Source organism: Manis javanica, chromosome 7 (genome assembly GCF_040802235.1).
Source record: "Manis javanica isolate MJ-LG chromosome 7, MJ_LKY, whole genome shotgun sequence".
In the NCBI taxonomy this organism is placed as follows: Eukaryota; Metazoa; Chordata; class Mammalia; order Pholidota; family Manidae; genus Manis; species Manis javanica.
This window is the reverse complement of record NC_133162.1, coordinates 75,569,920-75,596,271: the sequence shown is the minus strand read 5'-3', so window position 1 is coordinate 75,596,271 and position 26,352 is coordinate 75,569,920. Positions and strand designations below refer to the sequence as shown.

Here is a 26,352-nt window from a genome sequence, read left to right as displayed (position 1 = left end):
TTCATCAAATTCTAAATGTATACTCACCTGACAAAAGAGCTTCAAATTACATGAAAGAAAAATTGATACAACTGAAAAGAGAAAAGTCTTTAACTCGAACACTGCCACCATACACCAACACTACCAACCAACAGGACCTAATGACCTCCAGGTATGTAACCTGGCCACAACAGAGTGGGCATTCTTTTCAAGTGTGCATTATGACATTCACTGTGACATCATATTTTGGGCCATAATACTAATCTTAACAAGTGAAAAATTTCAATTCATGCCAAACATTTTCTGACAAGAGGGTGATAAACTTAAAATCAGTAACAAAACAGTTAAAGGCAATACAACCTCAAGTTTGGAAATTATATACACTTTTAAGTAACCCATGGAACAGTAAAGATATTTCAAGGGAAAAGAGAAAATAATATGAATTGCATGAAAATAAAAACATAACATCAAATTTTCAGGATTCTTACTCAGAAATTAAGACACTAAATCATAGTAGAAAAAGAATCCAATGAATAATCTAAGCTCCCCTCTTAAAATCTAGAAAGGGAAAAGCAAATAAAACCAAAACTGAATATAGAAGGACATACTAAAGACAGAATAGAAATCAATGAAACTAAACAACAAAATCAGTAAAATCAAAGGTAGTTTTTTGCAGAGAAACAAAAGTCAGTACAACTGAAAGAATGCTGCCAAAGTGGGGGTTCTGGGAGGGCGGGTGGGGAGGGAGGGAGAAGGGGATTGAGGGCTATTATGCTTAGTACACATGGTGTGGGGGATCACGGGGAGAACAGTGTAGCACAGAGAAGGCACATAGTGGATTTGTGGCATCTTGCTGCACTGATGGACAGTGACTGCATTGGGGTAAGGGTGAGGACCTGATAATATGGTTAATTATAGTAACCACACTGTTTTTTCATGTGAAACCTTCATAAGAGTGTATATCAATCATACCTTACTGAAAATTAGAAGTAAGTAAATAAATAAAACAAATCAACCTTCTTGAGAAGATGTAAACATGACTCAGAAATGACAATATCATATTCAAAATGGTCAGAATAAAATTCAAACTTTAGTCCACATGCTGAAACAAACAACCCACACATGCACAGAACTGGAAAATGTGACAAATTATTAAGGGAAAGAAAGGACAGATGCCTATTTTGAGATGCCTCACACTGGAATTATCACATAAAGACTTTAAAGCAGCCTTTGTAAGCATACTAAACGCGCTAATGGTTAACACTCTAGAAAAAACTGGAAAATGTAAGTTCCCAGCAGAAAAATACAAACTATAACAAAAGATCCACATGGAAAAGTTTAGAACTGAAAAATATAATTAAAAGAAAGTGCATGGGCTCAACCACTGAAGAGAGATGATAGAAGAGACTGTAAACTTCAAGACAATAAAGCAATAGAAATTACCTACACTGAAGAAAAGAGCGGAAAAAACTTTGGAAAAAATGAATACATCCTTAGAAACTTATAGGACAGGATGAATTTGTCTAAATTTCACATTATAAGTGTTATATAAAGGAAAATAAAATCTAATTGTTTTAGAGAAAACAATCCTTACTAAAAGCAGAAAAGATCACAGATTTGACAAAAACATAAATTTAGAGATTCAGGAAGCCCAGCAAGCCCCAAACAGAGCAAATTCAAAGAATTTAGGTCTGAGAAGGCCTAAACTCAAAATCAGTAACAAACAGTTAGGCCTGATAAGGCCTAAACATGTCATAATGCTGAAGAGCAAAGATAAACTAAAATTTGAATGATTACAGATGTCCCATGAAATACAATGGAGGCCACAGAATGTGGAACAGTATCTATAAAGTGAGGGAAGAGAAGAACTGCCAACCCAGAAGAGAATCCTTCATCTATGAAAAAGTCTTATGGAATGAATGCAAAAAATAGAGAGAGAGAGAAAGACACTGATGATGGAAAGCTAAGAGAACCTGACCTCCATTAAGGGAAATGTGAAATGCTAAACAAAATAAAGCTAAAGACTATATTCATACCAGAGAAAATATTCAGTGCTGCAGAGCTATGAAAATTACAAAGAGTAAAGAGGGACATTACATAATGTTATGATTCAATTCATCAAATTCTAAATGTATACTCACCTGACAAAAGAGCTTCCAATTACATTAAGGGAAAATTGATAGAACTGAAAAGAGAAAAGTCTGTAACTCGAACACCGCCACCATACACCAACACTACCAACCAACAGGACCTAATGACATTCAGGTGTAACCTGGCCACAACACAGTGGGCATTCTTTTCAAGTGTGCATTATGACATTCACTGTGACATCATATTTTGGGCCATAATACTAATCTTAACAAGTGAAAAATTTCAATTCATGCCAAACATTTTCTGACAAGAGGGTGATAAACTTAAAATCAGTAACAAAACAGTTAAAGGCAATACAACCTCAAGTTTGGAAATTATATACACTTTTAAGTAACCCATGGAACAGTAAAGATATTTCAAGGGAAAAGAGAAAATAATATGAATTGCATGAAAATAAAAACATAACATCAAATTTTCAGGATTCTTACTCAGAAAATAAGACACTAAATCATAGTAGAAAAAGAATCCAATCAGTAATCTAAGCTCCCCTCTTAAAATATAGAAAGGGAAGAGCAAATAAAACCAAAACTGAATATAGAAGGCCATACTAATGACAGAATAGAAATCAATGAAACTAAACAACAAAATCAGTAAAATCAAAGGTAGTTTTTTGCAGAGAAACAAAAGTCAGTATAACTGAAAGAATGCTGCCAAAGTGGGGGTTCTGGGAGGGCGGGTGGGGAGGGAGGGAGAAGGGGATTGAGGGCTATTATGCTTAGTACACATGGTGTGGGGGATCACGGGGAGAACAGTGTAGCACAGAGAAGGCACATAGTGGATTTGTGGCATCTTGCTGCACTGATGGACAGCAACTGCATTGGGGTATGGGTGAGGACTTGATAATATGAGTAAATGTAGTAACCACATTGTTTTTTCATGTGAAACTTTCATAAGAGTGTATATCAACCATACCTTACTGAAAATTAAAAGTTAGTAAATAAATAAAACAAATCAACCTTCTTGAGAAGATGCAAACATGACTCAGAAATGACAGTATCATACTCAAAATGGTCAGAATAAAATTCAAACTTTAGTCCACATGCTGAAACAAACAACCCCCCCCCACACACACACTGTTGGTAAATGTGACAAGTTATCAAGGGAAAGAAAGGACAGATACCTATTTTGAGATGACTCACACTGGAATTATCACATAAAGACTTTAAAGCAGCCTTTGTGGGCATACTAAATGTGGTAATGGTTAATACTCTTGAGAAAACTGGAAAACTTAAGTTCTTAGCAGGAAAATACAAACTATAAGAAAAGATCCACATGGAAAAATTTAGAACTGAAAAATATAATTAAAAGAAAGTGCATGGGCTCAACCACTGAAGAGAGATGATAGAAGAGACTGTAAACTTCAAGACAATAAAGCAATAGAAATTACCTACACTGAAGAAAAGAGGAAAAAACTTTGGAAAAAATGAATACATCCTTAGAAACTTGTGGGACAGGATGAATTTGTCTAAATTTCACATTATAGGTGTTATATACAGGAAAATAAAATCTAATTGTTTTAGAGAAAACAATACCTACTAAAAGCAGAAAAGATCACAGATTTGACAAAAACATAAATTTAGAGATTCAGGATGCCCAGCAAGCCCAAACAGAGCAAATTCAAAGAATTTAGGTCTGAGAAGGCCTAAACTCAAAATCAGTAACAAACAGTTAGGGCTGATAAGGCATAAACATGTCATAATGCTGAAAAGCAAAGATAAACTAAAATTTGAACGATTACAGATGTCCCATGAAATACAATGGAGGCCACAGAATGTGGAACAGTATCTATAAAGTGAGGGAAGAGAAGAACTGCCAACCCAGAAGAGAATCCTTCATCTATGAAAAAGTCTTATGGAATGAATGCAAAAAATAGAGAGAGAGAGAAAGACACTGATGATGGAAAGCTAAGAGAACCTGACCTCCATTAAGGGAAATGTGAAATGCTAAACAAAATAAAGCTAAAGACTATGTTCATACCAGAGAAAATATTCAGTGCTGCAGAGCTATGAAAATTACAAAGAGTAAAGAGGGACATTACATAATGTTATGATTCAATTCATCAAATTCTAAATGTATACTCACCTGACAAAAGAGCTTCCAATTACATTAAGGGAAAATTGATAGAACTGAAAAGAGAAAAGTCTGTAACTCGAACACCGCCACCATACACCAACACTACCAACCAACAGGACCTAATGACATTCAGGTGTAACCTGGCCACAACACAGTGGGCATTCTTTTCAAGTGTGCATTATGACATTCACTGTGACATCATATTTTGGGCCATAATACTAATCTTAACAAGTGAAAAATTTCAATTCATGCCAAACATTTTCTGACAAGAGGGTGATAAACTTAAAATCAGTAACAAAACAGTTAAAAGCAAAACAACCTCAAGTTTGGAAATTATATACACTTTTAAGTAACCCTTGGGACAGTAAAGATATTTCAAGGGAAAAGAGAAAATAATATTAAATCTGTGAAAATAAATATATAACATCAAATTTATAGGATTCTTACTCAGAAATTAAGGCTCTAAATCATAGTAGAAAAAGACTCCAATGAATAATCTAAGCTCCCCTCTTAAAATCAAAAGACACAGAGTCACTAAGTGAATAAAAAAGCAAGACCCATCTATATGCTGCCTACAAAGACTCACTTCAAACCCAAAGACATAACACAGACTGAAAGTGAAGGGATGGAAATGGATATTTCATGCTTCTAATAGGGAGAAAAAAGCATGAGTTGCAGGACTTGTATCAGACAAAAGAGACTTCAAACAATGAAAGTCACAAGAGATGAAGAACGACATTACATAATGATAAAGGGGTCAATTCAACAAGAGGATATAACCATTATAAATATCTATGCACCCAACACAGGAGGCCCTACATATGTGAAACAAATACTAACAGATTTAAAAGGGGAAATAGAATGCAATGCATTCTTTCTAGGGGACTTCAACACTCCACTCCCTCCAAAGGACAGATCAACCAAACAGAAAATAAGTAAGGAGGCAGAGGGATTAAACAACACATTAGAACAGATGGACCTAACAGAAAGCTACAGAACTCTACACCCAAAAGCCAGAGAATACACATTCTTCTCAGGTGTACATGTAACATTTTTAATAATAGATCATATACAGGGCCACAAAAAGAGCTTCAGCAAATTCAGAAGGACTGAAATTGTACCAACCAGCTTCTCAGACCACAAAAGTATGAAACTAGAAATAAATTACACAAAGAAAATGAAAAAGCCCACAAACATATGGAGGCTTAACAACATGCTCCCAAATAATCAATGCATCAATGACCAAATTAAAACAGAGATCAGGTATTACATGGAGACAAATGACAACTATAATTCAACACCACAAAATCTGTGGGATGCAATGAAGGCTGTGCTAAGTGGAAAGTATATTGCAATACAGGCCTGCCTCAGGGAAGAAGAACAATCCCATATGAACAGTCTAAACCCCCAATTAGCAAAACTAGAAATTTGTGCAACATATTTATACTAAAAAAAAAAAGATTTTTTGTTTATCTGAAATTCAAATTTAACTGGATTACTGTATTTTATGTGGCAAACCCACTCTTCCATCCTTCACCAGGAATAGCTCTGCTCCAGAGTCATGCTGAATTGATTTAAATCCCAGCTCTCCCAAAGAGTTACTCCATTATCTCAGCCTGCAAATCTGGGGAGTGGGGGTACCACTCAACCCACTTCATAGGCAGACATGAGGATAAAGGAGGCAAGAGGGTGCTACACTGAGAAACTCTGTGAAAGGATTATTTATCCTCCCCCGACTCATACATCCTACCATGCAGGGTTTATGGTAGGGGCCAGTATATCCTCCAGTTCTATAAACTTTGATGGAACTCCAGATGCTGAGACCTGTCTGCCCAGGGGCAATAGGAGAGGTGGGGTTAGGAATGGCAGAGCAAATCTGGACCGAACTCCACTCATTTTGGTGACGGGATGCAGGCAGAGTTGAATTGGTATGTACGAGCTGGTGTGGGGGCTGCGAGCATACACCTGAACCCTCTGGAACTTGAGTCCAATTTGTCCTATTGTTCTGGTGCTGCTGGAGAATATCCCAGAGAAGGCAGCCCTCCTTTAGGAGTGCCAGTCAAGGGAGGGTCTTTGGGCACAGCCACAAACAGGAGACACAGACAGGAGATCTGGCTTGCTGGCTGTGCACACTCTCCTAGAGTGAATCCTGCCTGCATGTGAGCCCTGAAGGCAGCACACAGTTCTGCATCCAGGAGCTCTGGCTCAGCCTCCCCAGGGACCTTCCCTCCAGGATGAACTGGGGCTCTTGGAACTGGCTCCTGGACCAATTTGGGATTCAGTCAAGGAAATGGTGGCCAGCCTGACAGATGCTGAGCCCTGACCTGGGTATAGGACTCTAGGAGGCTCCCTGGACATCTGCCATGGAAGTGACATACATGCCTGTGCACACTCCTCGGCCTTGCTGATGTTCCAGAATCCAGAGACACTGGTCCAGACTGCTGTACCTTGGCCCCCAGCCAGCTCTGCCATGTTGGTCAAGGCTGTCAGCCATTCTGAGCTTCAGGTTTATTGTCTTCAAAGCTGAAAAATTAGGGTTTATCGTGTGACTTCAGCCTTTGTGAGAACCAGACATGACATTTTCAGAAAAAGCTCAAATCGCATGTAAATACCTTCCTGGGAAGCTTCTCTGTGCCAGGGGTTTCTCCTCAGTGCAAGGCCACACCACGCCTGGAGCCAGTGAGCCTGTTCCACAGATGATGACATGGAGGCTCCAAGGGTTTGTCTTCTTGGGGCCTCCTGGTTCCCAGGGCAAGACACCTACTTGAGAACTCCAGCAGGGGTGTCAAAGGTGGGAGAGCAGAGGTGGGTGGGTAGGGTGTAGAGCATGCAGCTGTCTCCTGGCTGTACCCCTCAGACCGCACTGAAAGCTCAGAGGAGGGAGCTGGGTTGGGGTGGGAGGACCAGGGGGGTCCAGGGCCAGGGAATGCAATCTCACATGTCCCCACACTCTTCCTGGGACACCAACAAGAGTGGGGAAGATGACACACCTCCCCTGCACGATTCTGTTTTACCACTGTGGGGCCAAATGATTGTTTAAAAAGGCAGGGTGTAGTATCAAATAATACAAAAAAAATGTTCTTTATTTAGGGAGCATTTTCAAACTTCAGATCTTTTTGTATGACTGCGTTTTTGCTATATCTGTATCACTCCCACTATTGCATGCTATGCTGATTTAATTCCACTTATCTTTTAATACTTAAATGATATCTTAAAAGAGTGAATCAATCCTGAGCCATACCTGAATGTCTATTGTGCTAGTTATACTTTTCTCTTACTACTTTTAAAAATGAATATGTACATCTGTATTTTTTAAAATACTGTTTTCAGAGTGCCACCTAAAGTCATCCTGTCAGTTACACACTAGGAAACAATGATTTGGTGCAAACTTTCAACCTTGTACTAAGGTCCTTTCCCCTAAACCCAGCCATTGAATTCTGAAGGAGCAAACATCCCAGACTGGCCAGAGGACCACAGGTGGCTACGTGGACTGGGCACCAGGGGTCTAGAGACCATAACACAATAGGGCCATGATGGTGCGCCTGCCTTTTAACCCTGCCTCCCTCCTGCCTTGAACTCCACATGACTAAGGTGTCCCTGAGGAGCAGCAACTCTGAGTGCAAAGTGTGCGAGAGATCTGAAATATTTCATAGGGAACCGGGAATTGTTTGGGTCTTGATGGGGAACGGAGTTCCCTGGAAAAGAAAGAAAGTGGAGCCTTTTAAGCAGAGATAGTGGCATAAGCTAAAGATAGAGGGGAAAGTGTGGTGGGCTCTGCTGCCCTGACTTTGGGAGGCACTTCTGTGGCTGAGCAAAGAGCCCAGGTTAAAAAGGCAGAGTCTGATGGCCCCTGGCCCCAGAGTGTTGGCTTGTATAGCCTTTTAAATTTAAATACTCGCCAATGAAAAATTATGGAGACTGTATCTAAAGTTTTACATCCTAACTCCCTCCCCTCCACTCCAATTTCGCCTAGCACCTAACTACCTCTACAGATTATGTCCTTAATTACCCATGTTTAGTGCCATTTCCACCCCCCTTTCCCCTCCTCCCCAGCATGTAAACTTCACGAGGATAGGGGGTTTGAGTGTGTTTTTTGCTTTGTTTTGTTTCCTTTACTGAAGTACTTCAAACAACAAGTATCTGGAGCATAGTAGATGCTCAGTAGGTATTTTAATCAATGAAAGGAGTACGTGGGCTCTGATGGTCCCACACTCCTGTGTGTCCTGGGGTCCCACGGCTCTGCCAGACCGGAGGCCCTGCTCCCCTCAGCCGCGACTATGCGTCTCCTCCAAGCACCTCCCTCGGATAGCCGGGCAAAACCCCGATTTGTGGCAAAAAGAGCAATGAACAGAAGGCTCTGGCTTTAAGTCCTGGCCAAGCCCAGGTCAGACCGGGATCTGGACCCACACAAGGAATCAAAGACACACGTTAAGTGACGTTGGGGTGTGGGGAGAGACGGTTGAAGAGGAGGGGCGGGGAGGAGGGGGAAGGGAAGGAGGAGCCTCAGCCGGGACCCGGATGGGCGGGGAAGAGGCGGGAGCCAGGGTAGCCTCTGCCTCCAGAGGGCGCCCGAGCTCAGCCTTCGCGCTCCGCCGGCCGCCCGGCAGGGCTCAGGGCTGGACGGCTGCCGCTCGCGCTCTGCGGAAACCGGGGAGGCGGGGATGCCGTAGAAAGCCTCCCTAACCTTAGCGCAGGGAGCGCGCCGGTGGGCTTCCCTTGTCTGTGCCCCTGCCCTGTCCAGACGCGGGCTAGGGCCGGAGTGAAGCAACGAACAAAAGACTGAGCGCAGAATCGCAGCTCATCTAATTGGGGGCGAAAGTACTTTTGGGGAAAAAGACACGGAGGACAGCCATCCCCGGGCCGCAGTCCCAGAGCCTTCGCAGCCTCCTGCTGACCGCCCCCCAGAGCCCCCGCGGGATCTGCTGCTCCCAGGCCGGTGGGCCCTGAACACTCCCCCCACTGCCGGGACCCTAGAACCCCCAAGGATACAAACTGGTCCCCACCGCGCGGGGATGGAGTCCACCCCAACATCTAGCCATACCGGCAGGGGTAGGCGCAGTGGCCAGAGCGTCCTGGGGTCACTGGCGAAATACAAAAGGATGCCCCTTCTGCCAGCGCGGCGCGCACTCTCCCTCCCTGCTCCTTATGCCCGAAACCCACTCTCCCTGCGGAGCCTCCCGGGGTGGCGGGCCTCTCGGCGTGTCCAGGGCGCGCCGACCGGCGGGCTAATGCTGCCACGCGACGACTCGGTGGGTGTAGTTCCCAGGACCGGAAAAGCTGACGCTAGAGCACAGGCCTGGGCTGGGGAGTAGGGGGCCTCCTTTCACCACTTTGGGTCGCACAGGGCCTGCGCTGTAGAGAGGCAGAAATACTGAGGTTTGAACAATTATTTCTAGCTTCGTTTACTGAGTGCTATGTGTCACCCAGGATGCAGAGCGCTTCGCGGTGGTGGCGAGGAGACTCGCGGAGGATTCCCCCAGCTCCACTCGCAGGGAATATGCTTAGCCCGTTTCACAGTTGAGAGAGCATAGGTACAAAGAGTTAAGTAAATTCACGTATACTGAGCCTCAGGGGCGAACTGCTTTTGTTTCCTTTCTGGAGGGTAGCATTTTATTTTTCTTTTCTTTTATGTTACTGAAGAATAGTTGGCATACAATGTTATATTAGTTTTCTATTAGGTTCAGGTGTACAGCACAGTGATTCATTAATAAGCTCACCACAAAAGTGTGTTGACTAGCTGTCACCACACTAAGTTATTACGATACTGTTGACTCTATTCCCTATGCGGTACTTTCACCCCTCTGATTTATTTACTTTATAATTGGAAGTTCATTTTATAGCCTCAATTGACAGGTGAGGAAACTGAGGTTTGGCTAATAAGCGATGGCTTTGGCTTGGAATAGGAGTTCTGCCTGCAAACACCAGCCTCGTTCCTTGGGCCGAGCTTCTGAGGCGCTCTTAGTGAACCTGGGCCAGCGGTCGCCTAGAGTCCCACACTCCAGAAACGGGGAGCGCCGGCCCAGTTGGGTCTCAGCCCCAGCACCGACTGTTGTTTCGTTGGTTCTCATCCATCGCCCACCTATGGAACTCAGTCTGTGTGCAGAATGGGAACCGTGCCCAGCCCAGCAGCCCAGCCTTCTTGCGCGGCTGGTCCCTCGCCAGAGGTCAAGCTTGCAGAGCAGGCCCCGCGCAACCTGAGCGGGTCAGAGCGCGATAGCCCTGGTCACCCAGGCGTGGGAGGCGGAGGGAGGGAGGGGCCGGAGCCGGAGGAGCGGTCTGTGGGAGGGACGCTTGTCCGAGCCCCAGCCGCGCGGGTTGCGGCTCCAGGCCCGCCCCTCGCCGGGCCCCTCCTGCCGCCCTCTCCTCTAAACAGCCCCTCGCTCGCCTCCCGCCTCTGCGCTTGCCCTTGCCGCCGCCGTGTCCGCAGCGCGTCCTCCCGCTGCCGGTGCCATGGATGCCAAGGTCATCGCCGTGCTGGCCCCTGTGCTGGCTGCGCTCTGTCTCAGCGACGGTGAGTACGCTCGGCTGCGGAGACGGGGCAGACGCCGCGCCCCGCGCTCCGCGCCTGGAGCGAACCCGGTTCGCATTGCACAGCCTTGGGTAGGTCGATGCAGCCCCCTGGGCGGGCGCGGCGCTCAAGCCGGGGTAGCACCAGCCTTACGTGGCTCCGCGTTCCGCAGGGGCTGGGGTTTCCGGGGACCGCGCGGCCCCCAGACCTCGAGCAAACTGCGGAGCGAGGTCGGCCAGGAAAGCTGGCTAGGCGCGGAGGGCGCGGGTGTGGAGCGGAGCCCCGAGCTGCCGCTCACTGACCGGCCTGAGCCTTCCCGTGCCCGGCGGTTTCCGGGGCGCACGGGCTCCAAAGCTCCTCTGCGCTTGGTGCTGGAGGTGCAACTGGCGGTTCATGCGGGAAAGCTCTTTGCAAAACGCTTTTCGCTTCGCTACTCGCTGGTCGCGGCTGTGCGATGGGGGCCGCTGCGCGGCGTCCGCTCTCGGTGAGTCCAGCCCTCGCTGCACCCGCCCAGCCAGTCTCCGCGCGCTTCGACCCGAGCAGCTGGAGGGTTTGCGCTGCCCGCCCGGCCGTGCTCTGCACAGCTCCGCAGCCCCAAGCGGCCGGCGACCTCGGTCACCAGGGAGAGCTCCAGGGGCCGTGCAGATCGCGCAAGCGCCTCTGCAGCCCCGAAATACCCATGCAGGCAAGCGCCTTTGTCACCAGCCAAGTGAGCACGCTCACCTCAGAGCGAGCGCTGCAACGAAGCGAAGTTGGGTCACCCAGATATAGGCCACTGGGAAAGGTGGTGTCCCTTTTCACTGGAGAGCATTCTCTTTTGAAGCTTAAGAGAGACCTCACTGTCCTTGCCACAGGACTCTGGTGCTGCAAACCAAAATAAACTGTCTTCTCTGGACACACAAACAAAGCCATCTTAGGCCACGCTGCCCTGCTTCGCTGTGAAGTTTCCATCGAACAGCACAGGGTTTCAGGACACTCATGACACTCAGTGCTCTTTAGCACGGCCAGCCTTGGAATGTGCAGGAACCAGGCTCCTGAAGTACAAGGCTGGTTTCCAGCCAGTGCCCCACTGTGGCATTCTGGGCTAGTGGCCCTGAAGCCAGTGCGGGCGAGGTGAGCATGCATGTGGCTTGGCCGGTTCCTGGACTAACAGGTTCACGCTGAGCACCTGGGGAAGTGTTCTTTAAAAGTGTGGCAGTTGCTGGTCAGAGCTGCAGAGGGATCAGATCAAAGGCAATTCAGAATTTTCCTCCTAGCCAAAAAGGTGTCCTAGGCTGCATCTCCAGGATACTTTTCTCCAGGAGTGGGACATTAACAAACTGAGCATCTCCAGGACTCTGGGTGGGGCATTAACAAATCAAGTGGTCTGGTAGAATGGATGTGTCATAATGTGCCTCTCTGGGGGAAATGGTGCTGTCCCTAGATGCCCCATCCTCTAGGGAGCTACAGAAAGGACTGGAATTTGGGGATCCAGGTCACTGAGTCCTGAACTGGTGGCACAGAGGGAGTGGGACCCTCACTGAGAGACTCCTTCTGACCCTGGGGAGGCTGCTTGGTGGCCACTCTGAGTTGCCTTCCTGGCAGCCAGGTGGCCAGGTCAGGGTCCTGGGCTCCAGGCTGGTTTGGTTTTCCTTGCATGTGTAGGTCAGAAAGCACTTTTGGCTCACAGAGTCCCACACTGCATTTCAGAGACACCTTAGCTCCAGCTTCGGCCCTTCCCGCACTTACTGACCTCAGCCAAGCAGCTGGTACCTTGGGTGCCCTGGGCTTCCAGGGGTTAAACCCAGTGTGGGCCCCATTCCCAGCCCTAGTGGGAAAGGTTGGCCCAGGCTCCTGTCTCTGCATTCGAAGGTTTTCAGGGAACTGCTCCAGAACATGGCCACATTAACCAGTTCCCAACACCAGGTAACATCTGGGCCAACTCTGCAGCTTGCCCAAACAACTTGTCATATCCCTAACAGTTGGAAAAGGTACTAATGTTCATAAAAAGCTGGAGAAAGAACTCCAGGTAGACATGGCACCAAATTTTCTTAGTAAAATCATTTGTTGTTCTGTCACTTTAAAAAGACCTGTTGAAATTCCCCACTTGATAGGCCCACGACTGGGTCCTGGGAGCAGGAATAAGAATTGCCTTTGAAGGAAATGGATAATCCCAGGGGGGAGGGGAGGAAGAGGGGAGAAAGAGAAAGCTTGTGTTTTGAGCTCAGAATCAGCTTTGATTTCTGGCCTGATCTCCACTGCTTGGTCAGTGGAGCCAGAACAGCTTCTCTGAGACAGCAGAGCAGCAGCCCCCTTCCACCCCAGTGCTCGCACTGTGTGCCTTTCAGCTCACTGCTGCTCTGGGACTGGGACTCATCCTGCCTCACCACAGGCCCAAGTCCTCCAGTCCCTGATCAGCTCAGGAGGACCCATGAGAATTCCATGGAAACCTGGGGCAGGACACTGGTGGGAGACTGGCACCTCCATTACCCAGGCCTCCCAGCCCTGGGGTCATTTTCTCAAGTGATCTGGCTACAGGGCGGTACAGACTTCCCCTGCAGGGACCCAGTGCAGTTGCTAAAAGCCTGGCACCTGCAGACTTTCTGGAGTTGGGTTGAGTGAAGGCTACTCCCATCCCTGGAGTCACTGAGCTCCCTAAAGCCTGGCTTTCTCCTTCCTAATTTTCCAAGTCCACTTTGGTCCTGGGAGGCCAAGTTATCTGCTTTTCCCTGGACGTGATTGCTAAATAGGCTGCTGTCCCCAGGCCATGTCTTCTCAACTGAATGCCGCCTTTGGAAAGAAAAAGTTAAGAAGTCCCTCACTCACAAGCTTTCTTGTGGCTAACACAAGTCTCTTGTCCCCAAGTGCAGAACTTCACCACCACCAGGAGGCCTCTGGGAGCTCTGTAAACAGGCAAACTTTTTTTTATACCTCTGGACTTAATATTCTCTCACATACATTTAAACCCTGATGAAAGTCTCACAGATTCAAATAATTTGGAGTATTAAGTAGGGCTTGGATAAAATCTGCAGAAAAGAAAAAAGCACACAAATCCCAGATCCCAGGCTTGCAATTCTAGATGTAAAGGGTGAGTGGTAGGTTCTGCAGAAGACCTGGCTAATTTACACTAATGAGTGCCAATTACTGCATTTTGCAAATTGGCAAATTGACAAAGATGTACTACAACCCTGGAGGCTGCAAAGCACCTGCCTAGACAATGAAAGCCACATTTGACTCCAGTCTGATAATCTCCAGGACCTCAGGGAAGTGCTGGGAAGAAGGCGGCCTCTGCTGCTGGGATTCTTTTGGTGTGGCCTGGACTGAAGGTGGAGTGGGAAAGAAGACTGCAGGAGGGGATGGAGAGGGGGCGGCATTCCCAGGGGAGCTGCAGAGCTCCTGGGATAAGGCCCATGCCAGATGGGGGAGCAGAGAGAGTCAAGGAGCCTCCTTCTTTCCCCTCCCCTGACTAACAAGGTCTTTCTCAGTTGGCCCTGGGGGAGTTTATTTTGCAAAGAATAACCAGGACCTCAGTGCCTTAGAATGAAACATTTCTCTCCTGTGATTAACAGACTTTATCTTGACACACCTGTGCAGGTGGGCTTCTTATTTAGGTCCCTGCCCTCCTAGGTCTAGCTGTCCAAGGGCCTTTGCCCTCTGGCCCTGTGGAAACTAAGTCTGAGCTTACCCAGAGCCCCCTAAGCTGCCCAAGAGTTCTTGGCACGGGTGTGCCCATGACTTACCCATCCCTCTTGATCCTGCCATCATACTGCCTTCTGAGCCCTCGGCCCCTGGGCTGCAGACCCAGACACGTGTATCCTCAAGGCCTGGCAGGCCAACCAGCTCTTGTTCTCCTTACCTCTTTTAGGGAAACCAGTCAGCCTGAGCTACAGATGTCCTTGCCGATTCTTCGAGAGCCACATTGCCAGAGGCAACATCAAGCATCTCAAAATCCTCAACACCCCAAACTGTGCCCTTCAGATTGTGTAAGTCGGAACATCACCCTCCAGGAATGCTACTCCTGATGGGCATAGGAACAACTAACTGGCAGACTTGGGAGAGCTGGAGGAATGACATGCTGTGTCCAGTCCTGAGCTTGACTTAATCAGAGGGACATGTTACTACCTCAAGGCCTCTGAGTGTGCCACCAGGCAGGAGCTTCAAAAGTCACTCCCCTGACCCTTGGTGCCCCACTGTGCTCGTAGTGGTCCTTGTCTCTTCTTCCCAAGTTTCCTCCCTGCAGGGCAGCAAATGGCAGTTGGCTGCCTCCAGCCTGGAGAAGCGTGGCCTTCACCCAAGTTTCTGCTGAAGGCCCAGCAAGTGAGCCAGCCCTTTACCTGTAATGGTTCTACCAGGTTGGGGGCTTCGGTGCTCTAAATTAGTCATTCTTCACATAGCAAAACCTCACAAGACCCAAATTCTGTGTTAAGTCATCTTTAACCGTTTGGTGAAACCCAATATTTTCAGCTTACTTACCTACATGTTTTCAAATACAATACCCGAGATTTTGTTGTTTTGTTGGGGGGTTGATGGCAACTGTTAACATTTGATTTCCTTCAGGTGGGAAACAAGACAAACCCAAATCACACATACATGACACGCAAAGATCTGTCACCTGGGGCACAGGAGGCTGGGTGAAGCTCAGGAAAAAAGCCACACAGCAAGTGTAGTTCTGTATCTAGATGCCTGGGGGTGAGGCTTGGGGTTTCCTGGAGAGAGTTCATGCCCTGCAAAGTCCCAGTGCTGAAACTGGGACAGGAACACAGCAGTTAGAAAGAAAGCTGAATTTCCTGAAGGCTTTTCCACCCAACACCAGCGTTTTTTAAGGTTGATTTTCTCTTTTTTTTTTTCCCAGTCTTTGCTGCCTTGAATATGTTTTCATTTGCAATATGTTTTAGGCTGCTAGAAAATGAATGTTTTTTCACATAGTTTGTTTACAATAAAATTCTCTCCTTTGAGAGGTAGTTCATCAGAGAGTGAATTTAGCCAGCATGTTTGAAAAAACAAATGAGACCGAGGAGCAGTCATTGAACTTGTAAAATCTCTCTGGAAACCATTTTCTGCCAAACTACCTACCCTGCCCCCACCTTGTGCCCCGTCCCTCTTGTCCTGCTTGCTCCCTTCTCTCCCTAGACTAAGGCAGGCAGTGCCTCTCGCAGGTCTGCTACCTCCAAGGCTTACTCTGAAGTCTGTCTTCCATGTACTAGAAAGATGATCAAGCCAAAACTCTGCTGCCGTCACTGTCCTGTTTAAAACCCTCACAAGTCCCCATAACCTTGCAGATAAAATCCCCCTCCTTTGCGCTTCTCATCTGGCCACCTGCTTCTTGAGCATCCTGCCCCATTCTTCCTCCGCACTCTCTGGACATTGGCTGGAAACTCCTGTTTCCCCCCTCCCTTCCCTTCACTTGTTGGACTCCTACTCATCCTTCCAAAGCCAATTGAAATGTTCCCTTGCCACCCCATAAAGATGTTTCATTTTCCCATCTTTCTGCAGTGGAGCTTGCCACACTCCTAAGCACTGGGTTTCTCCAGCCTCCCTTGAATTCCTCCAGAACCCAAGCCTGTCAGGTGGGGCACTGGGCACCAGTGGGGGTCCTGACATGGGTGTCAGATGACTGAACAACGCTCAGACGACCACAGTGCCACCTTCTGTGCAGCTGCACACTGTTGCCTCTTCTGTTTTGGCAGGGCAAGGCTGAAGAACAACAATAGACAAGTGTGCATTGACCTGAAATTGAAGTGGATTCAGGAATACCTGGAGAAAGCTTTAAACAAGTAAGCACCACAGCCAGAAAGGACTTCCCTCTAGATCCACTTGAGAAATTTAAAACCATGTGAGGGATGTGAGAGCAGAGGTGGGGGAAGGATAGCCTGAATAGCAGGACCGGGTGTGCCTATGGGTAGCACACTGACCTGGGAACGGGCTGGAGGTTTGCCCAGCATGTAGACGATTGCATTTATCGTGCATTGCAGCTTGTATTCGCTCGTGCCCTGTGCCCTTGCACACTGGCTGTCCTATAACTGGGGTTTTCTAAGAAATTGTATTATCCCAACCGCATTTCCCACCAGTCAGTTCCCTCATTATCATAACAGTCAGCATCATTTCATTACCCTTTTCTCAATCAATGATTACTTCAAGATCTGTACGTGGCTTGTTTTGGAGCTTCTCCTTTCTGCCCTGGGGATTCTGAGCACAGGTGATGGCCAAGAGTGGAGCTCAGAAAAATGTCCCTCCTCCAGATGCCAAGGCTTGGAGGAGGACTGCAGGTGGCTCCTGCCAGGGCATCCCTCCTGAATGACAGCCAGGTGCTCCTAGTACTGAGTACTGCTAGGCAGCAGTCACCAGCTTTACCTGATCTTTCAAGCTCAGCGAATCTGCGGGCTCCGTGTAGAAACCCCTGTCACTGGGGACTGTGCTCAGAGACCCTTTCCGGGTCATTCCCAGGCCTCTCCCTGCCTCCCACAGCATGCTTTCATCTCTTGCCTGCTTCTCATTTCTGCCCTTGCTCAGCAGGAGGAGGGGGTTCACTGGGGCTCCTGCCCTGCAGCCCCCTCCTCCCTTTGGTCTCCCCTCCTGCCCAGGCCCTCTGTGAGAATCTTCCCTGGCCTCCTCCACAATGGGGCTGGCCCTTCCCTGGGGAGTGTGAGATCATGACTCTCACACTTACATCACAAGAAAGGCAAGTCTTTGCAGAATCAGATCCCGTTTTCAATCTGAGAGCGTGCTTTGAGGAATTTGGATTCTGAGATTGCCTCATGGAGGCTCTCTATAAATTCTGAAGTTTCTGAAATCATAAGTGAAAAAATAAATGAATAAATGAGCCTCTTGCCACTAACCCCTCCTCCTGAACCACAACAGTTAGGTTCCAGTCAGAGATGTTGGCAAGTTGAAATTTCTATGCATAAATATGATCCACAGATGGGCCTGATTGTATTTGTAACTTTTTGCAAGGCATTTTTTATATATATACTTTTTGTACACATTTTTTAAATGTTTCTTTAGAAAACAAATGTATTTCAGAATATATTTACAGTCGAGCAATTCATATATTTGAAGTGGAGCCATATGAATGTCAGTAGACTATGTTTCTCTATTGTCTTCAACTACTGACAATTTGTAAAGAAATAATGAACTATAAATGTGATTGCAGCTTTTTAATGTTAGCCACAGTGTATTTTTTCACTTGTATTAAGATTGTATCAAATGTGACATATGTACTAGCAATAAAATGCTAATTGTTTCATGGCATAAACCTCCTACTGTATGTGGGAATTTATTTACCTGAAATAAAACCCATTAGTTCAGACCTGGGGCTCACACACATTTCTGGAGTTGATGAAGAAAGGCTGGTCTGCTGGCAGCTGCCTTAGACGCCTCTTGCCTCGTTCACGTGTGAGGCCAGCACATGGGCTTGCTCAGAAGCAGTTTGATCTGTACTCAAATTTTTGCCTCTTCTTTTAAAATTATTAAACCCAGTGGAAACAGCAGTGCAAGTTTTCTGAAGATTAATATGACTCACTAATTCCCCTTCTCTCCCTCCTCTCCCCAGTCCTCCTAACATCCCCATATAATCTCCAAAGACTCAACCCTCGTAATATCCAGCTTTCACATTTTACCATGCAAAAATCCCATAATTCCAGGCCATGGTTAATATCAAGCTTTCACAAAAACAGGTGGTCCTTCCACATAAATCATTAAATACCATTCAGCTTGAATCATTTTAATGTGACAGTCATGAGCCAGTTGCTCTAATAAATTTCTGCTAATCATCTCTCTCCCTTGCTCACCAGAACAATTTCAGTCATTCCGAGGGGTGCCTATAGGCTCCAGAAAGGAGAAGGTGGAATCAAGCCACCTTCTTTTTCCAGATGGCTGTGTGAATACTGGGCCTCCAAACTCCAAAAAGCATTATTCTATTTGAAATGCAGGGTTTTTGTAGTTCAAGTGAAGAGTTCAGCTCTGCACTGAGAAGGAATGAAGCCCAAGGAGGCCAGGTTGAGTAAGATAATTGACCAAGTCCAGCCTGGCACCTGGGGTGTGATGTGAATTTGACCTCTTAAAGGTGCATTTCTTCCCTGTTTGGAAGCCTTGGGTAATAGTTGGGGCCAGCCTCAGCTTGGTAAATTGGCAGTTGCTCTAACCAGTTCACAGATATTGTGGAAACCTCTCTAAGCTTATTTTTTGAATGGGAGAAAATGTCTGATTTATGTTAATGAAGTACTGATGGACAGTGTTTTGCCCAGGGGCCTCCAGGCAGGGGACTGAAGACAACAAATGGTCCAGTGTTAAATGTTATGCAGACTGACACAGTTCTTGTGTATTTCAACATCATTAATGGTTCTACTAATTTTATCTAAGGGGGCGCAGAGAAGAAAAAGTGGGGATAAAAGACAAGATAGGAAAAAAGAAGCGACAGAAGAAGAGAAAGGCTGCCCAGAAAAGGAAAAACTAGTTATCTGCCACCTCGAGTTGGACCGCAGTGCCCTCTGCTCTTGTCTCTCTGGCGCCCTGTAAATTTGCTCTACCCCTCCTCCAGGGCAGACCCTGCCCACTGGGCAGGCGCTCAGCCTTCCTAGGGGAAGCAGTGCTTTGCCATCCCTGTGGCCCCACTGGCTCCTGCATTTATGTGCTTTTTAAGGCCCTTCCTGATCCACTAAGGTATGGAGAAAGTAGTTGTGCAGAGACTGGTGTTGGGGTCTGAGATGTGGAGCCCGCTCAGGACTCTAGGACAGCCGGAACTCCATCTCGAGCGGCCTGGGGTCTCTGGCATCACCGGGGATGCTGAGCCTTCCACGGACACTCCGCCCTCTCTCTCGGGAGGCCCGGGATGGTTCCAGGGCTCACACAGCTCCATGAGGCCTATGCCTTCTGCCTTCTTCCCTCTTGTTTTCCTCCGCAGGTTCTGCCCATCACAGCCTTGTAGAGGCAGAGCTGGCTGTGGCCATGCCACTAGGTGATAACTGACCCCTTTTCCCAAGCACCTGTTGCTGGCTCTCCACCTTCTGCCGCCTGGAGTGGGCCACTTCCAGCACTGCCTCCCTGGGCCTGGGTTGAGAGAACAGCTGTACCTCCCAGCATGGGTGGGCTTCTGCCAAGCCTGTGGGCAGGGAGGGTGGGAGGTCTGCATTCCCAGGAGCAACTGTGGAAAATCCTGCTCAGGGAGCCTCCGGGCCAGGCATTTCACATTGCAGATTCTTAAACGGGTCCCCAGTGATGAGGAACGGTGTGGAGGGCCTGCAGCTCCAGGGACTCCTCACTCCTGCCGGGAGAGTCTCCATGACCCTGTGCTGTTAGGTTCCAGGACACAGCTGCCTCCGTCTTCACTCACGGGAAAAATCTGCTTACAGTGAACATGGTTTAAATTCTAGGACTTTCCTCTCCCCTCCCAGATTCATGTCTGAAATGTCTTACTAAGTAACTCTAGCTTGGACCGGAAGGAGGGGGATCACATGGAAGAGCAAGGCCCTGATTTCAGTAGTGCTCTGAAAAAGGGTGCCTCAGCCGTCTGGACTGGTGTTCCCACCCACCGTCACTCACCCTGCAACCTAGACCCTGGTCATAGTTTCAGTACATGGATCCAGAAAGCTGAGGTGGTTGGAGGACAGAGCAGATGGACTACCAGGACAGAAAACCCAAGGTCCCTCGCTGTCAGACTCACTGTGTCCCCTCATGCTTCGAGCACTCCTGTGTGATTGCAGACAGAGAACTGCAGCCCTCCTGCCCACTGAGAAGTGTCCCACTAGGGTGCTGCAGACAGATCTGTTATTGCCGCTGCCCTCCCTTTAATCTGGCTTACCGTCCCAGCCTGCAGCCCTTTGCTGGCACTGGGATCGGCAGGCCTGCTCCCACCTGGATGGCATCTGGAAGTGTGCTGGGTTGCCTGGGGCTGTTCTCCTTTCTCTGGAAGCCAGCAGCGGTTCTGGCCTTTGGGGCCTTGGCGGGATTGTTCTGATCACCAAGAAGCCCCTGTGAGAGGGTCAGACCTGTGCCCCATGCTCTCCGTCATTCTTCACCCAGCCCAGAGAGGGATGGCGCATCCATCTGGGAACCACAGGATGTTTGCCCTCTAGCGACAGTGGGACAAGCTGTTGCTGCCCTAATGTGACCGACTGCTTCAGTGCTGGGGGACTGCACCTCCCACTCCTGGGGATGAAGTGAACAGGGCTACTAAGAAAGGCTAGCAAGCTCCAGTGCTGATCTTGTGACCCCAGTGACCCCACTGGAGACGGGGTTGCCCTGGGAGAGCACACAGCCCAGCCAGACATCCTGTCATTCAAGGGGGTTGAATCTGGGCAGCATTGGGTTGGGCCAGGTGAGTGGTGTGTGGTGCTGGCTGCCCAGCCCTGGCCAGTGTGGCTGGAAGGTGGAAGTGGCTGCTGGTGCTGGTCAGACAGCCCCAAGGGCCAAGCTGGGCAGGGGCATTGCGCCTATCTTGTCAAGTGGCTGCCCTGAGCTCCTCGGCCTACTGTGCCTGCTGTGTGCTGCACCCACCTGTCTTCACCCTACATGCTTGCCATCCACCCTTGCACTTCACCTGGCTCTCTCCCTCTCTTCCTCCCCCTCAACCTGCCCCTATTCCTCCCCTCCCTCTTCAACTGGCTCTCTCCCTCCCTGCCCCTACCCCTGCTGGAGGGTGATTGGGAGTCAGGAGTGGGGGCCCTGGCCTCCAAGTGGGCTCAGGTGCGGCCTGGGGACCGTGCCTGGGGACACACCTTAATGGTGCCTCCCTCTGTTCTTGTTAACAGGAGGTTCAAGATGTGAGAGGTGCAGATTGGGTCAGACGCCTGAGGAACCCTTTCAGTAGGAGCCCAGATCTGAAACCAGTGTTAGGAAGGGCCTGCAGCCACTCGCCTGAGCCCAGGCAGGGCTGAATGCATTCCCAAGGGCTTTATTTTGCACAGTTTGCCTTATGTTCACCATTTGATTATGTAGCAAAATATATGGTGTTTATTTTTCATTTAGTTTGATTATCCAGTGTCACTGGTGACAGATAGGAACATAATCTAAGGCCATTATTTTACTAGCTTTACTTCAATATCTTTCCATGGAGCCCCTGGTCACACCAGAGGTTCCTGAGTTTTGTATCTCTGAGCTGCAGAGGCTGGACCCTAGATGGAAGTACCTCAGTCACATCATCATATCCTGGAACCATCCAGGAGGTGTCAGGACCAAGCAGCATGGGTAAGCGCTAGCAAAGGCTGCCCTGTGTGAGGGTTGGAGGGGGTTAGGTTCTAGAGGGCCAGGCAGGCGCCTCCCTTCCCTCAGAGTGGAGCCCGGCTACCTCTTTGGTGAGGATCACAGGCCGTCCCTGAGCTGAGGCAGGCAGTGTGAGGCCAGGGTAGGGTAAGATGTGCCCCCCCATCCCGAGCTCTCCTCTATATCCCATCACGTTCTTCTCATCATTCTCTCTCTCATCCATCATCGTCTCCAAGATTGTCTCCATGACCCTGGAAACGGACTCTCTCAAGACCAAAGCTTTCATTTAAACTGGGCACCAAGGAGCAGATCAAAATGTCTCATGTTACCCAGTCCTGAAAACACTGTGCACGTTGTGTCTTGTTTGGAATATTGTCTATTGTCCAATCCTGTGTTTCTGTTCAAAGCCAGTGTCTCTGGTGCGCACTGTCAGTTCCTCGTGTGCAAAGGCTGAGAGTGAGGAGATGCCCGCAGGGCCTGTGACCAGGTTTCCGATGATGGCGGTTACCTTTGGGGTAGATGGCTGGTTTCCCTACTGATCACAAACCCATGGTGAATCAACAGAGCCCAAGGGAATTGGGTTAGCTGCAGCCCTGACCTCTGAGGGTGCCAACCCTTAGCGCTTCCATAGTGGTTAATATATCAGAACTACAGAGAGCTGTTCTTCATTGTGCCAAGCCCAGCATTCTTTGTGGAATAACATGATGAAAAGAATTCTCAACTTTTTCTTTGGTTTTGAAAACCCAATCCATAAAATAATCCTAGACCCGAAGATGTCTTCACCATTCAAATCCACCCTCATCTTTTCCAGCATTTGGCAATCCCATCAACTTACCTTGCAACTGGCCCTGGGCCTTCGTGGCTGCTGCTCTTTCTGTGCTCCCAGGACAGCCAGCAGAGCATTCCTTCCTCTTAGCAAATGCTGGGATACCTGGGAAAGTAAGTTAAAAAGCCTGACATTTAGTTTATTTCCTTTTCCTGAGAGCAGTTTTTGGAGTTGCATTAAGCAGTTTAAAATTTTCACTTTTTGAAAAGGTAGGAAGGCTCTGACGATTTTTTACTTGTTTTGTTGCTTTTCATTTGGCCTCACTAATACTTTAATCCTTTGGTTAAATACCCCAGTAAAATGTTTTAAATTAAGAAGGGAGGGAAAAGGAAGGGTAAAACAAAGAAATTATTAATTGACAGGACACTATAAATAACATGCAGGAAGTATATTAGAGTGAAATAATCTTGCATTGTAGATGCTTTTAGGTTTAATAATCTTTGGAGTATCAGTAACATGTGTTAGGCATTTCCATAAATATTCCTTTAAACAGGATCTACATGGTAGGTAGAAGGCCAGCCCATCAATCAAACAAAAATTCACATCCTCAAACCAGCGATGTTCTATTGAAAAAATAGAGTATGGGGTCTTTATTAGTTATAAAGGATACAGAACTGGTTTTAAAACTCTGTTTTGAAATTAACCTGTCTTCTCTACAGAACTCCTGAATTATACGTGAAATGATTGAATTTTCAGAGGTCTGGTCATTTTTCAAGTAATCCAAGATATTTAAAAATCTTGTGGATGATTTGAAGGCAGTTTCCTCTGGAATCTGTGGACCAGAACCATTAAGTCTCTTGCTCCAAGAATGTAAATGTGGCCCTAAGTCTTGACTATGTGATTAAGTGAAGAATCATTTCCATTTCTCCCCTGTTGGAGGAAAAACAGATAAGAGTAGAAGCTACAGGGAAAATTATTTGTGTAACAATTCCTCTGCTTGTAATCTGCTCCTAAGTGGAGACTACGGAGCCACAGCAAATATGCATTTAAATAGTCTATATGCAAAGAAAAAAGGCTCTCTTGGCCCCCCTTGATTTCAAAATACCAGTCAAGTGCATCAGTTGGTTTGGGATCGCCCACCCGGCTGTCCCTCCAGGCCCAGCGCTGCACCGACCCGACTTTCCCTTGGGCTCCTGTGACCTCCAGGAGGTACTCCACTCACTGCCAGCCCTTGGCACCAGGACCCCGCCAAGCTTACAGACATTCTAAGTATTAGAACCCGAATCTCTGCCATGTGTTGTCTGTGCTGTTCTTTGTCCCATTCCAGCCAGGTGCCAAGACCCCAGCGAGGAGGCTCAGGAGTGCCCTCTGCTCGGCTGCCTGACCTCTAGAGAAAAGAGGTTTAATTTTTGGCTGAGGGCCAAATAGTAAAAGGTTGCAGTCCCTGTGCAGGAAGTCCAGAGAACTTCTGCACCTTTTCCTTGGATCCGACTTGACCTTCTTTGACCACTGCCTGGTGCTGTCGCCATGGGCTCCTACCCTGGACATTCATCACCTTTCCCAGGTAGCACCCCCTTTTGCAGCTGGCTGTAAATTGTGGGGCCCTGATCCCCCTATACATCTCCCTTGTCCCATTCCAAGGGAGCTCCATATTCCATGCAATCGCTCAGCTGTGCCAGGGGGACCCCCATGACGCTCCCTAGAGAAATTCTTCAAGTGCCCTAAGCAGACCACTCACATGCCCAGTTGAAAAGCCCCACAGGAAACTTGTTATTCTGCAACCTCGCTGGACTCTCAGTCTCTGAGCAGTGAGGGGTTCAGTGTTAAATGTGATAAATACTGTATTTTGTATTGTTTAATTTGCATCTCCCACATAATGTGAAAATGGTCCAGGAGAAGGCAGCTTCCTGTATGTAGTGCGCTTTTTTTTAGCAAGTAACAACTCCTTTTGAGAAACAATTCCTTCATTGAAGTCATATTAATGAAAGATGTATATGCACTTATAATTTTCCTAATAAAGACATGTATTCCAATGTAGCAGCGATTGGTTTGAAATTAGTGTTACCATTTGGAATTTTCCAGACTTGGTTTTTCTTTCTCAAATCCACCACAGGAGAAATATACAGTCATCTTGGTGGGGGTCTTGTAGGATCCCTGGGAACCTGTGCAATGCTGGTTCCAGCACCTTCCACCACTGTGCTAGCACCAGGAATCAACCACCTCTGCATTAGTTCTTCAGAATAATGTCTCTTCAGAATGATGCGGCACTGAAAAAACAAAAGTAGTCCATGGCCCATCATGTGTTACATGGCTGATGGCTCTCATGAGTTGGCTTATAACAGCTGCTATGCTGGCCCTGTACCAGGTGGTATGGACACTGCGAGCAAGCTGGCTGCTTCCTGGGTTTGTGAATCCTGAAGTCTGAAGGATTAACTTGCAGTTAAGTGAGTATTTTCATACAGTAAAGTAAGTGGGAGACAGGGTACAACCAGATGTCAGGGGAGTATGGAGCATTAAGGGCTCCCTAAAAGTGCTGGTGAAGCTGAGACCTGAGAGAAATAGATTCCTTTGTGGGTGATTTACTGGTCCAGGATGACAGCTATTGAGAGCCCAGGTGGTGTCCTGCTGGGAGCTAATTCTGCCAGGGGTGTAGCTCATGTGGAGAGCCCAGCGTGAGAGCAAAGCATCATGAGGGGTCCCATCCCTCCACCCCATGCCACAACCAACTGGATGGTATAGACCCCTGGCCCAGGCCAGCCCATCCACTCTGTCCCAGGAACTCAGAGTTGAGACTCAGAGCTCAACGGATTCCTGGGTTCCTCTGTGACTGTAACTGAGAACTGTGCTCTCAGAGTGTGGGTCCTAGGAGACAGGCTTACAACTGGAGGAAATGGATTCAGAGAGGTGAAGCTGAGGGGCCAGGAAGCCCGAGCCACGGGTGAAATGGGGCCATCCATATAGGGCCCAGAGAGTCAGGGAAGGTCCCTTGTGAGTACAGCCACACTCCCTGCCCATGAATTCCAGAATGAGGATTTCTGTTACTTACACCCAACTAACCATCCCTAGGGGCAATTGGTCAGGCAAAGGAGGGAGGAGGATGGGGCCGTGGGCTGGTGCTTGCACATGTCACGTGGGAGACCTCCCTATGCCTCCATGGCCTCCCTAGGGATCTTCTCTGAGCCCTCTCCCTGGCTTCAGCTTGAACCCCAAAGAAAGACCATACAAGCCAGCTGCCCTGCTGCGACTGACAAACAGTCCAGAGCCCCACCCACCTGTAAAAGGTGCTGAAATGCTGTTTGGGGCATAGGCCCTCTTCCTTCCCTGAAGGCATCCAGAAACACCAACCCAGCTTGCCCAGCATCTCCCCAGTGAGCTGGCAGAGCCTGCAACCCGGTTGTGGTGACCTGCAGCCCAGCCCAAGGAGTGGGTGCGTGGGCGCAGTTTGCAATTTATCCCACAGCCTGTGAATCTAGAGAGAACGTACTGGGGCACTGGAGTTCTCAGGCGACCCCATCCCTGGTGCCCCCTGCAGGGCTGTAGGCTCCATGAAGTCTTGTGAGGGGTTGGGGGAGCTTTGTCCCAGTGCCCTAAACACTGCTCATCATAGTAGGTGTTGAACACACATAGCCACAACCTAGCCCAGTTGTCCCTACCTGGAACTAGAGCTACTCTCAAATATCATGGTGTGTTGTCAAGTTTG

At 48.0% G+C, this 26,352-nt stretch overlaps 1 protein-coding gene across 6 annotated transcripts; it reads left to right on the top strand.

Moving 5' to 3' along the window:
* Positions 1-9,865: 9,865 nt before the first annotated feature.
* On the top strand, positions 9,866-24,689 carry LOC140850435 (stromal cell-derived factor 1-like). Of its 6 annotated transcripts, none has more exons than XM_073241164.1 (5): positions 9,866-10,714; positions 14,556-14,673; positions 16,378-16,464; positions 22,698-22,825; positions 23,980-24,689. In XM_073241164.1, exons 1-5 carry the CDS (start codon positions 10,654-10,656, stop codon positions 24,078-24,080), a joined length of 495 nt encoding a protein of 164 aa, XP_073097265.1. In that variant the 5' UTR covers positions 9,866-10,653; the 3' UTR covers positions 24,081-24,689. The 6 variants fall into 6 exon arrangements, with proteins under 6 accessions (XP_073097265.1, XP_073097267.1, XP_073097269.1 ...); XM_073241166.1 differs by lacking the exon at positions 23,980-24,689 and adding an exon at positions 23,372-23,973 and having other exon boundaries at positions 9,873-10,714; XM_073241168.1 differs by lacking the exons at positions 22,698-22,825; positions 23,980-24,689 and adding an exon at positions 21,789-22,691 and having other exon boundaries at positions 9,882-10,714.
* Positions 24,690-26,352: the final 1,663 nt, after the last annotated feature.

Excerpts from the sequence above, each read along its gene's own strand:
- LOC140850435 (XM_073241164.1), top strand. The coding sequence starts at position 10,654 with ATGGATGCCAAGGTCATCGCCGTGCTGGCCCCTGTGCTGGCTGCGCTC. Across the intron at positions 10,715-14,555 it reads TGCGCTCTGTCTCAGCGACG|GGAAACCAGTCAGCCTGAGC; the intron begins GTGAGTACGCTC and ends TACCTCTTTTAG. Across the intron at positions 14,674-16,377 it reads AACTGTGCCCTTCAGATTGT|GGCAAGGCTGAAGAACAACA; the intron begins GTAAGTCGGAAC and ends CTGTTTTGGCAG.